The sequence below is a fragment of the Odontesthes bonariensis genome, chromosome 19 (assembly GCF_027942865.1).
Source record: "Odontesthes bonariensis isolate fOdoBon6 chromosome 19, fOdoBon6.hap1, whole genome shotgun sequence".
Classification (NCBI taxonomy): Eukaryota; Metazoa; Chordata; class Actinopteri; order Atheriniformes; family Atherinopsidae; genus Odontesthes; species Odontesthes bonariensis.
Genome location: NC_134524.1, coordinates 16,956,027 through 16,969,257, shown reverse-complemented (window position 1 = coordinate 16,969,257; position 13,231 = coordinate 16,956,027). Strand labels below are relative to the sequence as shown.

The following is a 13,231-nucleotide window of genomic DNA, read 5'->3' as shown; positions in this document are numbered from 1 at the left end:
ATGTGAAGTAGACGTCGGAAAACTGACACTTACACAGACTTTTTACCTTTTTTAGACTAATATCGTAATTGCAGAGCAATACTGGAGACGTCAAAAAAGCAATACATCATATTTTGGCTTCTTCAGTAGAGGTAGGCAGATTTAGCTTTGGTCAGTCATCCTACACTGGAGTCAAAAGTGCATTTTACTTTAGCTCTTGAAGCAGCATGTTAATTTAGGAAACTGATCTAGACTGGGAATGTTCCAAAGCACAACCCTGACGTATGATTTTCATTTTTAACAGACTGAAATGTGAGACGTGTCCTAAACTATTTGAAGCTGCAAAGGATTACATCAGCAACTAACTTACGTCACTTATATGGAATGAAGTGTTTTGTTGGGGAACGATGGAGGCCACGCAAATATCTTCATGCAAATGACATAACTTACCTTCTTCCTCCACTGCTGCTATAAATCAGGAAAGGACTGGGCAGAAGCCTCATCCTAGGGGTGCATTCTTGAATGAATGAATAGTACGAGATATGATTCAAGTGGATTGGCTTTTTTTTATTTATTTTTTTTATAACTGTTAGCAAACTTGAGCAGTGATAATGGAGGCATAGAGGAGGCTTGGCTCAACCTGACCTTGGCAATAACAACCGAGACAGAGAGAAACTCTTCCCCTCTCTGATCTTTTCTATAAACTAGACACACACCCCCCCTCCGCCCCTCAGCCTGCTGCCTCCTTGTGTGCAGGGCCACTGCGCTGTGTTTGATTGGGGTTGACTGCGATATTATTTCATTAATTAAGTTTTTCTACTTCCTACGCCTCTCCCTCCTGTCTTCCTGTCGTACAAGGGTGGCGGAGCGACGCCCTTCCTCTCCTCTGTCCTCTGGCACTTCTCATCTCCCCCATCACTGCTGATCATTGTCTCAATTACTCATCCCTCCTCTCCCTCCCCATTTCTCTTGTGCTTTTTCTTCCTCCCTTCTCCTCTTATCTAATTCCAGATTGCTTTATACACTCCACAACACTCCATTTTTTTCCCTTCTCTGTCCTCCCAAACTAAGGTGGAAAAGATTTGAAGCACGCTAACTCCTACATCTCCTCATCTCTCCTGCTCTCATCTTTGTCTCTCATCAGGATTTCACAGATGTTCTGTGATTATTTCTGCCTTGAATTGCTGATATCTTCTTCCCCCTCAAGAGCAGGGAAATCTGAAACATTTGCGTTTAGTAACTAAGACTGGGAGGAGCACACTTTCGATCCAAGGGCACAGCAGCTGGGATCTTTGCTCGCTTTGTTCCCGTGAAATTGAGATTCACAGAAATAGTGGCACCTCTGACACAGCTAATGGATTTAAGAGGATTCGTCGTGATACAGTTGGCTGCTTTAACAAAAACCCACCTTTGTGATATTTGTGACCTGTTGATTATGATGATTAAAAAAAATAGCTTACATTTGCAAAATCACATTCGTGGAAGCTCTCCTGGTTCAATTTGGCTCTCTGGTCTCTGTCTCACTTTGTCTCTCCCTCTTCTTTGTATCCATTACTGCTCCACTTTTCCATAATGGAGACATTAGTGTCTTTTACCTCTCTGCTTTCTATCATGCCATTTAAACTCTCTCCTTTCTTTCTGTTTTTAACTTCTCTACTTTTCCCTCTGTCCCCCTCCATCTTTCCTCAGATCTTGTCTCCCTACAGCCCCCCTTTGTGTCTCTATGGTCTCACATAGTCTCCTGTGTCCATCATATCCCCAACAACTTGTCACAGGCAATCAGTCTCCGTGCTTTGCTTCCCTGCACGACCTCCTCCACCTCCTCTTTTCCTCTCCATGGTCTTGCTCACCCCCCCTCGCCTCCTGTCACCTTGTTGTCCTCCTTCGTGTGTCAGCAGTTATTACTCTCAGAAATCATAGTCCTTCTTTCTTTTTGTAGCCCTGCACCTCAGCCCAGTTATCTCTTCCAGTGCGCCCTGTCCTGGGTTATAGGGGAGGGTAAGCTCATGGAATTCTCTATTATCTGCTGAAGTCTCCAGTGAAGTTTCTTACACAAAGTAGAAAAAAAAAACAAAGTTTTTAGTAAAATATAAGGAAATACGAAACAAGTATTCTGAACATTTCTGGTTTTCTTATGTTTAAAAGTCTTAGTTGTGTTTTCAAACCCCAACATGCTGCATGACAGGGATATGCAAATTATTATTATTTTTTTTTTAAACAAACAAATGCAGCAAAACTAAGTTAGTTTATTATATAAATGTATTTGTTTACATTATTTCCAATTTGCACAGAATCTGAATTTTTAGGTCGTTCCGCTATTTTATGATAATAATAGTAATTATTTATCCATTAGTTTACACAATATTACCACTTTCCATGTAAGCTTGGCACAGTTTTGAGTTTCTCTGTTTTGCCGTAGATGACTATATGATGTCTTTGACTGACTGAAAATTTAGTGTACAATCACTCTTAAATAAATTAGAGAAATCAGAGAGGGTGGCAATGAAAGGAAGCTGGGCTGTAAAGCATCCTCAAGCAGAACAGAAATTCCTTTTAGAATTTTCAAGATACTTGAAAAGCATGTCATTTTCACTGAGAACCCGGATTAAAGAACCCTACTGTGCTGCACATTCTGTGTGATTCATCTCAACTTCATTAAAATCAATTAAACTGTCCTTGGAGTAAAGGCAGATATTTCATGAGGTCTCATGAGGGGGGAAAAAAAAACCCTACTATGATTTATAATGACATAGTAACAGAACAAATAGTGAAAAGACCTGCGGAATGTGCAAACTTTGCAGTGCAATTTATTTGAACTGTACTCGTATCTCCCACCCTTTTGGTTTCCCCACCACACTGTTTGCCTTGACCTCCACCTGCTTTTCTCCTCCTCCTGCTTTCACACCCTGCCTCCTGCAGGGATGGGGAGATATACAGTAGAAAGAGAGGTGTTGGAAGTAAAGCTGCCTTTTTTTTCACACCTTACTCTCTCTCCCATCTGAGCCATCCGATGTCCCTCCTTTTCTGTGCTTCACTGCAGACTAATCTATAGCCTGAAGGAAAATCATTTCACTTTATGTATATGCAGGTATATGTGTGTGTGTGTGTGTGTATATATATGTATATACACACACACACACACACACACACACATATACCTGCATATATATATATATATATATATATATATGTATATATATATATATGGAGAGAGTGAGAACAGAGAAAATAAAGACGTATGAGGGGGATGTAGTGAGGAAGAATATCATTACCACATTTTTTTACCAGCCACTGTAGCTTCACATCGCTCCCTCCATCGATTCATAAAAACATTGATAGAAGTTTGTGCCTCTGTGATTTGAAGTGGTGAGTGAAAACACAGCCTGACACTTCGAGAGGATTTGTGTAAAAGATTGCGACCGGTTGCACAATTGATGGTGCTTCGGCTGCAAGAAGTGTGATTCTCAATATGAGTGTCTCTCTCATCTCATCTCTTCACTTCTCACTTTTCCTCTCTCCTCTCTCACTGTCTCTGCGTCGTCATATTTCTGTCCCTTTTGCTTTTTGCTGTTCCTCCATTCCTCCCCCCATCTTGAATCTCCCTCTGTATGTGCCCCCTCCTCTTCCACTTTCTGTCACCCTCGGTGACCTGCAGAACGGTGGCATTTAATGCATTCACTGACATACTTTATGTAAGAGGAAATGTTGGCATTAAGGCACCCCCACACACATTACTCTCCTCACATCTTTATAGGGACTCTCAAGTGAGCTTATTTAATCCCTGTCCCTTTAACTTAACCTTAATTGTTGTTTTGACCCTTAGAAAGACATTTAAACTTATGAGGTCAAGTATTTTGATCACTGCAGAGATGTCAGTTGTCACAAATATAACCAGTTTTTTTGGATGACAAGTACAGTACTTTGCAAAAGTATTGTTCCACAACTTATTTCTTTAGATTTTGCTATTAAGCAGCCACTCCCTGGGGTCTTTCTTGTAATCTTTTATAGTTTCTTGGATATAGTCTTGATTAATCGTTCTCCAGACTTACTTAAGGTCTTTCAAAGTCTTTCTTTGAACATCAGCTGCTTTTTCACTTATTTTCAGTCCAATGCTTGTATCTGGCCATTTTCAGAGGAATTTATTTTTTATTTAAGCCACTTAAAACGTACCCATGAATCATTCAAGCATAAAAAGAACCCCCTAACCCAAGGAATGAGCAAGTGTTTGGTTCACACATAACAGACAACCTAGTGAAGAACCAATTTTGTACGGCTTGATGCTTTTTAACTAGCAGCCTGTCACAAAGATTTGGTAATTAGTGATTTAGTTTCATCTACAAAGGAAAAAAAAAAGGGGAAAAAAATAGGCATTAGCCAAAAAACTTGGAATTCTTCATAATAGTGTGCGGTGTGTTCTCAAAAAAGGACATAGGATCTCATCAGAAATTGTCCCCATGGGTTGGTGGCTTTCAAGAAGATATTCTTAAGGAACAATGAGAAAAGGCTGAGATATGAGAATGACAAAAGACTGAAAATCTGCAACAACAGGTCTTATGGAGTGATAAATCTGCCCCAGACCAGGGACCTCAGCATTATTAAAGCAGAGTGGCATCATCTTGACAGAGAACAGAATAAAAGACAGCCAACATCCACAGTAAAGTTTTGAAATGTCTATTCCTGAAGTCTACTAAAGAAATTACATGGGGAGCTTGTCGAAGAGGGTTCGGACTGTGCTGAAGAATGAATGTGGTCGTACCAAATATTGACATGCTCATTCTAATTATTTTTTTACCTTATGTAGAAACACTCACGTCCTCTTCTTGAGCACCGTTGGATCTCCTTTGATTCACGAATAGGTTCTAAATTTCAAATCTGACACTGCATCCTTAAGACTTTCACTCAACTGTTGCATTTTTCCCTACAAAATAGAAAGAGCCTTTCATAGCTTAAAAATTAACATTAAGTCCCCCAATTGTGAATGAAAAGACTCTCTTTAATTCTCTTAATTAAAACATAAGCAGTGATAGTAATGGGGTATTACCAATGGCAGATTTGACTCATCCAGCAGAGTCTGTATTCTAATAAATCAAGTCCAGTTTTTCACTCAAATCACATAGTGATTTGTGTCTCAGGGGCTCCATTTTACTTCATATACGCTCTTGATTGGATTACCATCCTTTTTTCCCATCAGCCAGTCTCTGCTCTCCCCCCCTTCAGCTTTTCCTCCAGCCTGAGCAGCAATTGCAGTTGATTGCGAGCGGTTGAGTCCATACAGCATGGCGGGGGTGTTAATGAATTCCAGCAGACTGCTAAATGAGGACTTATTAAAGTGCTGCCGCCTCGTAGTTTGACATTTCAGAGCTTCTGGTGGAGTTTTAAATCGCTGCCTCTGCAAATGTCACTGGCTGACTCGCTGGAATGGCTGACCATATGAATAGAAGCTAGTGTTTGCTTCTGCTGTACATTATGAGAGAGCGAGTATGTGTGACTTTACCAGATGACTGGGGGTGTTTCTGTGTTCCTGTATACCAACCTGCAACTTGGTTAATTGTTAAACTTTTGCTTCCATCCCTCCAGCTACGTCAGATGGGACACGTCAAGGACTGGATGGCATGAGAGGAGGAGTGTGTGTTACACAAGGCATGAAGGTGGTCCTGAAAGTAGGACAGAGTAAGTCCTCACACCCATCTTTCTCTGTTTTATTTCACACACAGCTCCCCCATGCGTGGTCTTTGCGATAGAGTCTTCTTTGCGTGCACTGTTTTTGCTCATCGCACATAATCAAATCATTTAACACACAGTGTGATCAGCACACACTGGCACCGGTCCACAACATCTGTGCAAAACAGAGTAGCACATATTCATTAGTGCACCTTATCTTGCATGCAGCCTCTTCCACTTTTAAACCATCTCTCTAATCTTTCTCTTACTCACACACACACATGCCATACAAGCACACGCTGGCACGTACCTTTCATTGTGCGTGTGTGTTCTCGCTGAGCATATTAGGGCTCGTTAAGTGGTGAGAACAGCGCAGAAGTGTGGGATCAGTCAGTTCTAATGAGCCCTGTTGACTCCCTTCTCACTCTGGCTTTTAACTGCTACTGACTCATACAGGACACACACACACACACACGCACACACGCACACACACCCCTGTGCATAAACATTAGCTCACACATGGGAGGGCATAAATGCCCAACACAGCCATGTGAACACATACAGAAAAGACACGTATCCCCATGCAGCAGACCTGCCAGCGAAAGCACGATATCAAAATGACTCCATTCGGCATTATAGCACACAGTCAGTGATTTTTAATGACTCGTGGCTGCGCACATTTCTAATTTGTTTGGAAAATATTCACAGGTAATGACCCTCACATGCTGTTTTTTCAAGAAAGCAGCAGAAAAAAAGGCCCGTTTAAGCATTTTCACTGACCTGCACATTCCTACTCATAATAGGCAGCTGTCCTTCACATGACCGCCCTTACATACACACACATTGAAAACACTCGCCTGTTCCTATTTCTTTGATCTGTGCTGTGTTATCAGGCCCAGAGTATTGGAAGTTCTCTTCAGCAAAGAGCCAAGTGGTGCTGTTGTGGCTCTATCAGCCTGTAACATCAGCATAGTCAGCTTAGCTCAATAGAAATACCACCTCACCCGCTTTATTTCCCCTGGTTCTTTCACCACATGGGCAATAGAAAAGCTACCTTGCCCTTACACACATATGAACCTCTCTGCCAGCTCTTCTTCATTTCTGTTTTTTCTCCTCTGTCCTTCTCTCACGTTTCCTCTATTACCCTTTTCCTTCAGACAAACTCATTTGCTTCCTTTTCAAATTCCCTTTTTCCCTTTCCTCATCATCTGCCTTTCACTTTGCATGCCAGCCATCTCTCCTTACAGCTCCCCTATTCTTTCATTTCCACTCTTTTCCACCGCCTCTCCATCTTATCTGCTACGTGGCTGAAAGGTCACGTCTGTGTTGTTTGTCGTCTAAATAAGCGGCATGCCGCCTCGTGGTGATCTCTGATGAGATATGCTGCTATGCTCTGCTTCTAGGAACACACACATTTGCACCCTAGTCCTACTCGCATACATCGACCTGTCGTCTGTAATTTTATTCTTTATCTGTCTTGCTTACTCTGTGGATTTGTCACATAGACACACAAACTTTCTCATACCTCCCTCCGGTGGCCCCCGCTGACCACACAGTAGTTCCTATTGATCCAACCTGCTACCCCCCCTATCTTCTGTTTGGTCTCAGTCAAACGGAGCTGCTAGCCAATAGCCTTACACTTTTCTAAATGTCAGTAGATATAGGTTGATGACTGTGCACAAACACACTCACAGAGCAGTTTGCAGAGATAATAAAAATAAATCCAAAAATAATTGGATGATGTGTACTATGTGAATATAATCACAATTAAATGATTTGTAAATCTCATAAACCCAGGATTGTTTGCTCACAATCAAACATAGAAAACATATCAAATGTTGAAAGCAAGACAATTTACTATTTCTGAAAAAATTAGATTATCTCGTATTTGATGGCAGCAACACAACTCAAAAGTTGATGTAGCATGTTTACATGTGCCATGTTTAAATGTGTTCATGTCTTATATAGAATTCTTCCAGCTCAACAGTCCTGGGTCATTTTTGTCAAATTTTGTGTTTAATGGCGATCCAAATATTTTCAGTAGCTTAAAGGAGAACTGCGATATTTTCAACATTAAGCCTTATTTATGAGTCGTTTGCAATGTTTTAGAACCCCCCTCACCTTTTTTTAAAATTTTACTGCTGTCTCCGGTACTTGCCTAATTTTGATTCTTCTCAACCTGCTTCAGAATGGCAAGCATGGTGTATGTCCAAAAAGGTCCGTAAAAGCACCATAAACGTCCGTTTTCAAAATCATCAACTCACCGGAGTGGTTACTGGTGTGCACTGGTAATCCATATCAAATTTCGTTGCGAAAAGTTGCTTCTGTCGTGTTTTATTTGACATTTTGTAAATCCCATTGAGTTTTATTGAAGACTGGATGTTCGCTGATATTACTCCGCCACCGAACCCGGAAAGAGGAGATGTTTGTAGTTCTCTCGCACCGGAAATGGTGCTAGGTGTATTATCCTGGTTTGCATTTCTGGTGCGAGAGAACTTTTACGGACCTTTTAGGACATGCACCATGCTTGCCATTCTGAAGCAGGTTGAGAAGAATCAAAATTAGGCAGTAAAAGAAAGGTTGAGGGGGGTTCTAAAACATTGCAGACGACTCATAAATGAGGCTTAATGTTGAAAATACCGCAGTTCTCCTTTAAAGGTCTGGACTGCTAGCAGGATTACCAAAAAAGTTTTGAATTTCGAACCAGACCGTTTTCCACGGTCCATTGTAAATGATCTTTGGACAGCGGCGTTTCTGGATTGTGTTCACAAATGGTTTCTTCTTTTTGGAACAGAGGTTTAATCTGCATTTGCGGATGGCACAGACAAAGATTTCTGTGTTTTATTCACATTTTACACAGCCAAACAATTTTTTTGGAGTTAGGGTTGTACATGAGTAAAATTAGTGTGTATATATAGATTTATTTTACATTTTCATTCATAAGCACAGGTCTGCACATAAGCACCTGACGTAACACCCCCCTAACATTCTATTATTGGCCAGATGGTCCAGAAGCAAACAAAATGAGTATTTTTCTTTAACCATCTCATTCCGCTTTGAGGAGTAGCACTTCTACAATGGCTGATTTTGTGTATGTGTGTATGTGCACATGTGCCACATAAACACACTTTAATGCCATCACCATCACTGAGGGCTTGCTAGACAGATGGCCTGATTTAGCGACTACAGATTACAAGCCGTTATGGCCTTGTGAAAATTCACTCAGGCCAAAACAACAAACAGCCTCTCTTTAGTTTCCCATTTCAACAAATGGAAAAGAGCTCATACGCGCCACATCGAAGCCCTGTCAATATGTACTCTCCTATAATGAGAAGTTAAGGGAGGGAAGTGTTTATTAGACCTCTTCAGTCTCTATTACTTTTCTGGCTGTGTCTCTCTTTTTTAATATCATCTATTGGTTCCAATTCTGAGTGCTTTGGCAGTTGTAGGAGATAATTTCTGCAATTCCCCTCTTATTCCGCCCTTATTTTTCCTAACCTAGACCCATATGGACTGCCTCCAAAGAAGGAGCCGTCAGCGGGACGCACCACCATCAGAAACCCAGGTAAGCGGGAAACCAAACAGAGATAATCCCCAGCAGATCCATCCACAAAATGGATGGAGGAAATAAGCAAAGACGGGTAGATATAAAGAAAAGCTGCAGGGAGAGGGAGGGAGGAGGCAACAGATGGAGAATGTGCAGCGGTGACATCTGTGGATCTCTCAGTTTAATTCCATATTTCTCTCTGCTTTCTATCCCTCTCCTTCTTCGTCTCTGCACCCGGCCCTTCGAGCTAAGTGCTGCGGGCAGGGAATGGATGGTTAATAGCTACCCTGGGAGAAAGACAAGAAAAAGGGAGGGAGGAAGAAAGAGGAGGGGGGGTTAAAAGAGAGTGGGTGCGAGAGAAGCGGCGACATTTTGGAGAGTTATTGTTGTCATTAGTTTGGACGGCCTGGATTCTGTAGTTCTGTCAAGAGATGGAGAAAGACAGAGAGAATGACAGAATGAAACTTGACTTACAAAAAGCTGAGGGAAGAGAGGAGAAGAGGCGTGAGGGAGGGATGGAACAGAGCGAGTAGAAGTGGGAAGCACATAAGGAGGAGAAAGAAAGGAATAATTGAGAAGCAAAGAGGAGATGGGAATACAACAAGGATATGAAATGGAGAGAGGCAAGATTGATGCTCTACCTCAAAGTTACTCAGTGGAGGGGAAAGAACATGTTTCACTCTGAGCTGCATTCATTTCTTTTTTCTCTTTCTGTGATGTTGGATTTGTGTACCATGGCAAACATGTGAATTGATGCATTGACACCTTTTCCATTTACCTCTCTGCCTATATGTGTGAAGACAGCAACAATAGCATGCATTGTCTTTTCCCAAATGTGTGAAACTACTTCTTCTACATGAATGATTTAATCAAACACAGAACAGCGTATTTCACACATTTTTGACTCTCAGACAAGAGCACATTAAAGGGATAATCCGGAGTAAAATGCACTTTAGGTCAATTTACGGGATGTTGGGAGTACATAAGTTGAGTTGACATCAAAATCATTTAATTCTGATGTGTTTTGAGAATTTTGATTTGACCGTTTTCAGCCAAAAGTCGTTAGCCTGGAGGAGAGTGGGGCATATGGTAGCGCCGCTACAAAACGCTATTTTTACACCTCTTCTACAGCTCCAAACAACATAACACTTACGTGGTAGTGAGTAGAGGGTCCCTAAATCCAAACAGAAGTGTCCCGAGGTCTTCATGTGGTCGGATAGAGAGTCCAGAATGAATTTAATCAAGCCAGTATCTTTCCGGAAATGCTCCTGCTGCAGCTGGCATCTTCAGCGTAAAGTCCGTATAGTAGAGAGCCGAGTGTGGAGTAACACGCTCTGGAAATTCACAATTTCGTTGCCGTTTTTTTTTTACAAACATAGTCCAGTATTTCTTTCGAAAGTGAAATGAAGTTGTATGCAACAGCAAAGCCTAGCTTACTAACAGGTTGGAATTTTATAAAATGTCACGTGACCTTACGTCTCGCGTGACCTAGCCTCCTGTTTACGGAAGACGTCTTTTGCGTGACTGGAGTGACCATCACAGAAGAAGGAGAGGTGTGTGAGCAGATTGTTGAACAAACAGCGGAGCAAACTTTTGGAGTTAAGGTGCATGTTTGTTCCTATCCTGGCTTTCGAAAGAAATACTGGACTATGTTTGTAAAAAAAAAAACGGCAACGAAATTGTGAATTTCCAGAGCGTGTTACTCCACACTCGGCTCTCTACTATACGGACTTTACGCTGAAGATGCCAGCTGCAGCAGGAGCATTTCCGGAAAGATACTGGCTTGATTAAATTCATTCTGGACTCTCTATCCGACCACATGAAGACCTCGGGACACTTCTGTTTGGATTTAGGGACCCTCTACTCACTACCACGTAAATGTTGTGTTGTTTGGAGCTGTAGAAGAGGTGTAAAAATAGCGTTTTGTAGCGGCGCTACCATATGCCCCACTCTCCTCCAGGCTAACGACTTTTGGCTGAAAACGGTCAAATCAAAATTCTCAAAACACATCAGAATTAAATGATTTTGATGTCAACTCAACGTATGTACTCCCAACATCCCGTAAATTGACCTAAAGTGCATTTTACTCTGGATTATCCCTTTAACACGCACTGAACCACACATCTGAAGTAAAGCATATGAATTTTAAGTTTTCATGCACTGTCACCAAATTTGCTACAACCTCCACTCAGCCAAATCAACACACTGACAATTATACACTCACTGCTAATTCACTCTTTACAGTCCATTGAGAATAAACGTTCAGAAATTTGTTTCATATCAGAGAGTAAGGTGCCTCTGATGATTGTTATAGAACTGCCAGAGTAGCATTTATTTTCATCATGCAAATTAGCTTTTGAGCTTAAAACATGGTTTGGATAGTTTTAGGTCCAATACTTTCAATTCAACAAGGGTTATCCTAATATACCTTGTGCAGACCTGTGTTACTCAAGTGGATGAACCCGAGCCCAGTTGTATCTGTGAAATAAACTGAATTGATTAAGACTGAGATAGCCATCATGACAAGATAATTATTTGAATATCAGGGTGGGGGGGGGTTATTGCACAACATCTTCATCCTCCAATATAAAAGACATTGTTATGCTAGCTCTTCATTAGAGACCATTAGCGATTATGTTGTCATACGTGGGAAGCAACAATGAGATGCTATGGGCAAGTAATTTTGTCAAAGCCTTTCAAATATATTAATTCAAAACACACACAGAGGTAACTTTATTTTAGTAAAACTTTCTGACCTTTTTAGATGTTTATCTCTAAGGTGAAATTCACTAATGATGTAGAGCAGGGGGAAGTAAGGGAATAATAAAGCCTTGAAAAACAGGAAGACGAGAATTGGAAAATAGGGCGAGTGAGAGGGGAAGGAGGCACAGGAGAGGTAAAGAAAGAGGATAAGATAAAGAGATTTGGTGAAAGGCAGCAGTTATAATGGAGATGGAGAGTGAGGGATGTTGGGTTAATGGAGGGAGGAAGAAAGCGGGAGGAGGAGTTGGGATTGTAATCGACGTCCGGCATTAGAGCTTTGCTCCCAGTCAGTCCAGTGCAACAGGGAGGCCGAGCAGCAGGGGCTCGGCGAGGTGCGCTTGTGTGTGTCTGCTCGCATGGTTGTCTATGTCAGTATCTCAGTGTGTGAGTGTGTCTTTGTTGCTAGGCACTGAGCTCAGAGCAAGGTAGGTCATTACAGCTACAATAACCCAAAGATAGAGAGGGCCACGGAGCGAGAGGGGGGAGGAAACGGAGGAGACGCAGGAAGGGCGAAAAGAAAGGGATGTGTGCCAAGAATAATGATGGACCAATCCAAACACTCCATCTCAGCCTTAACCAGTTCACAACTTGTGCTCGCACGGTCCAACGCTAGAGCCACCCCTACCATCCCCATTGTATAAACATAAGCACAGATGTACACTCACATACACACCTTCATACCAATGTTCACCTGCTGAGTTCTGACCCGACCCCCTGCAGAGACCACTGTGAACTCAGAGGCTCTGACGATCTTCGGTTTCAGGCGAACATGTAACAGACGGAGGGAGAACTGGGCTGACAAACTGAAAGATAGCCTGACGGACAGTTTGATAAACAGACCCACAGATAAAAAGACAGACAGGCGGCAAGGCTAGCAGGCAGGCAGGCGGAGTGTGTGGTCTGGGGGTAGAGGCAGAGCGAAGAGGCTTTCTTCATGTGGCTGGCTGTAATACTAAGTAAATACCGTTGTTAAGGTTAGGGAAATAGAGTGTGTTACCTTGATACACACTGTGGCTTAGCCAGGCTTCCCACAAAAGCATACACTGTACAGTGCAGCCACACTCGCAGTGGACATTCCCCTCCATTTTATAAGCACTGCTGTCCACTTCATCACATCCATAAAGAGACCACAAATAAGCTTTTGTGAGATTTGCTGCATACTTGCTGCATTCTGCGGGGTTAAGTCGATGCTGCCACTTCTTGTTGAGCTAAACCATCCCCATTACTCATGTTATTGTGGTGCAGCTCAGAAGTAGTGGTATGTTTTTTTTTTTTTTTTTT

General features: G+C 41.9%; 1 protein-coding gene across 1 annotated transcript in view; it reads left to right on the top strand.

Annotated features, from left to right (window-relative positions):
• Positions 1 to 13,231, top strand: part of efnb3b (ephrin-B3b) — a 79,214-nt gene that overhangs the window by 61,532 nt on the left and 4,451 nt on the right. Inside the window, exons 3-4 of the mRNA XM_075450608.1 lie at positions 5,557 to 5,649; positions 9,143 to 9,205. Coding sequence (XP_075306723.1) covers positions 5,557 to 5,649; positions 9,143 to 9,205 — 156 coding nt within the window. The remainder of the gene's footprint in view (positions 1 to 5,556; positions 5,650 to 9,142; positions 9,206 to 13,231) is intronic.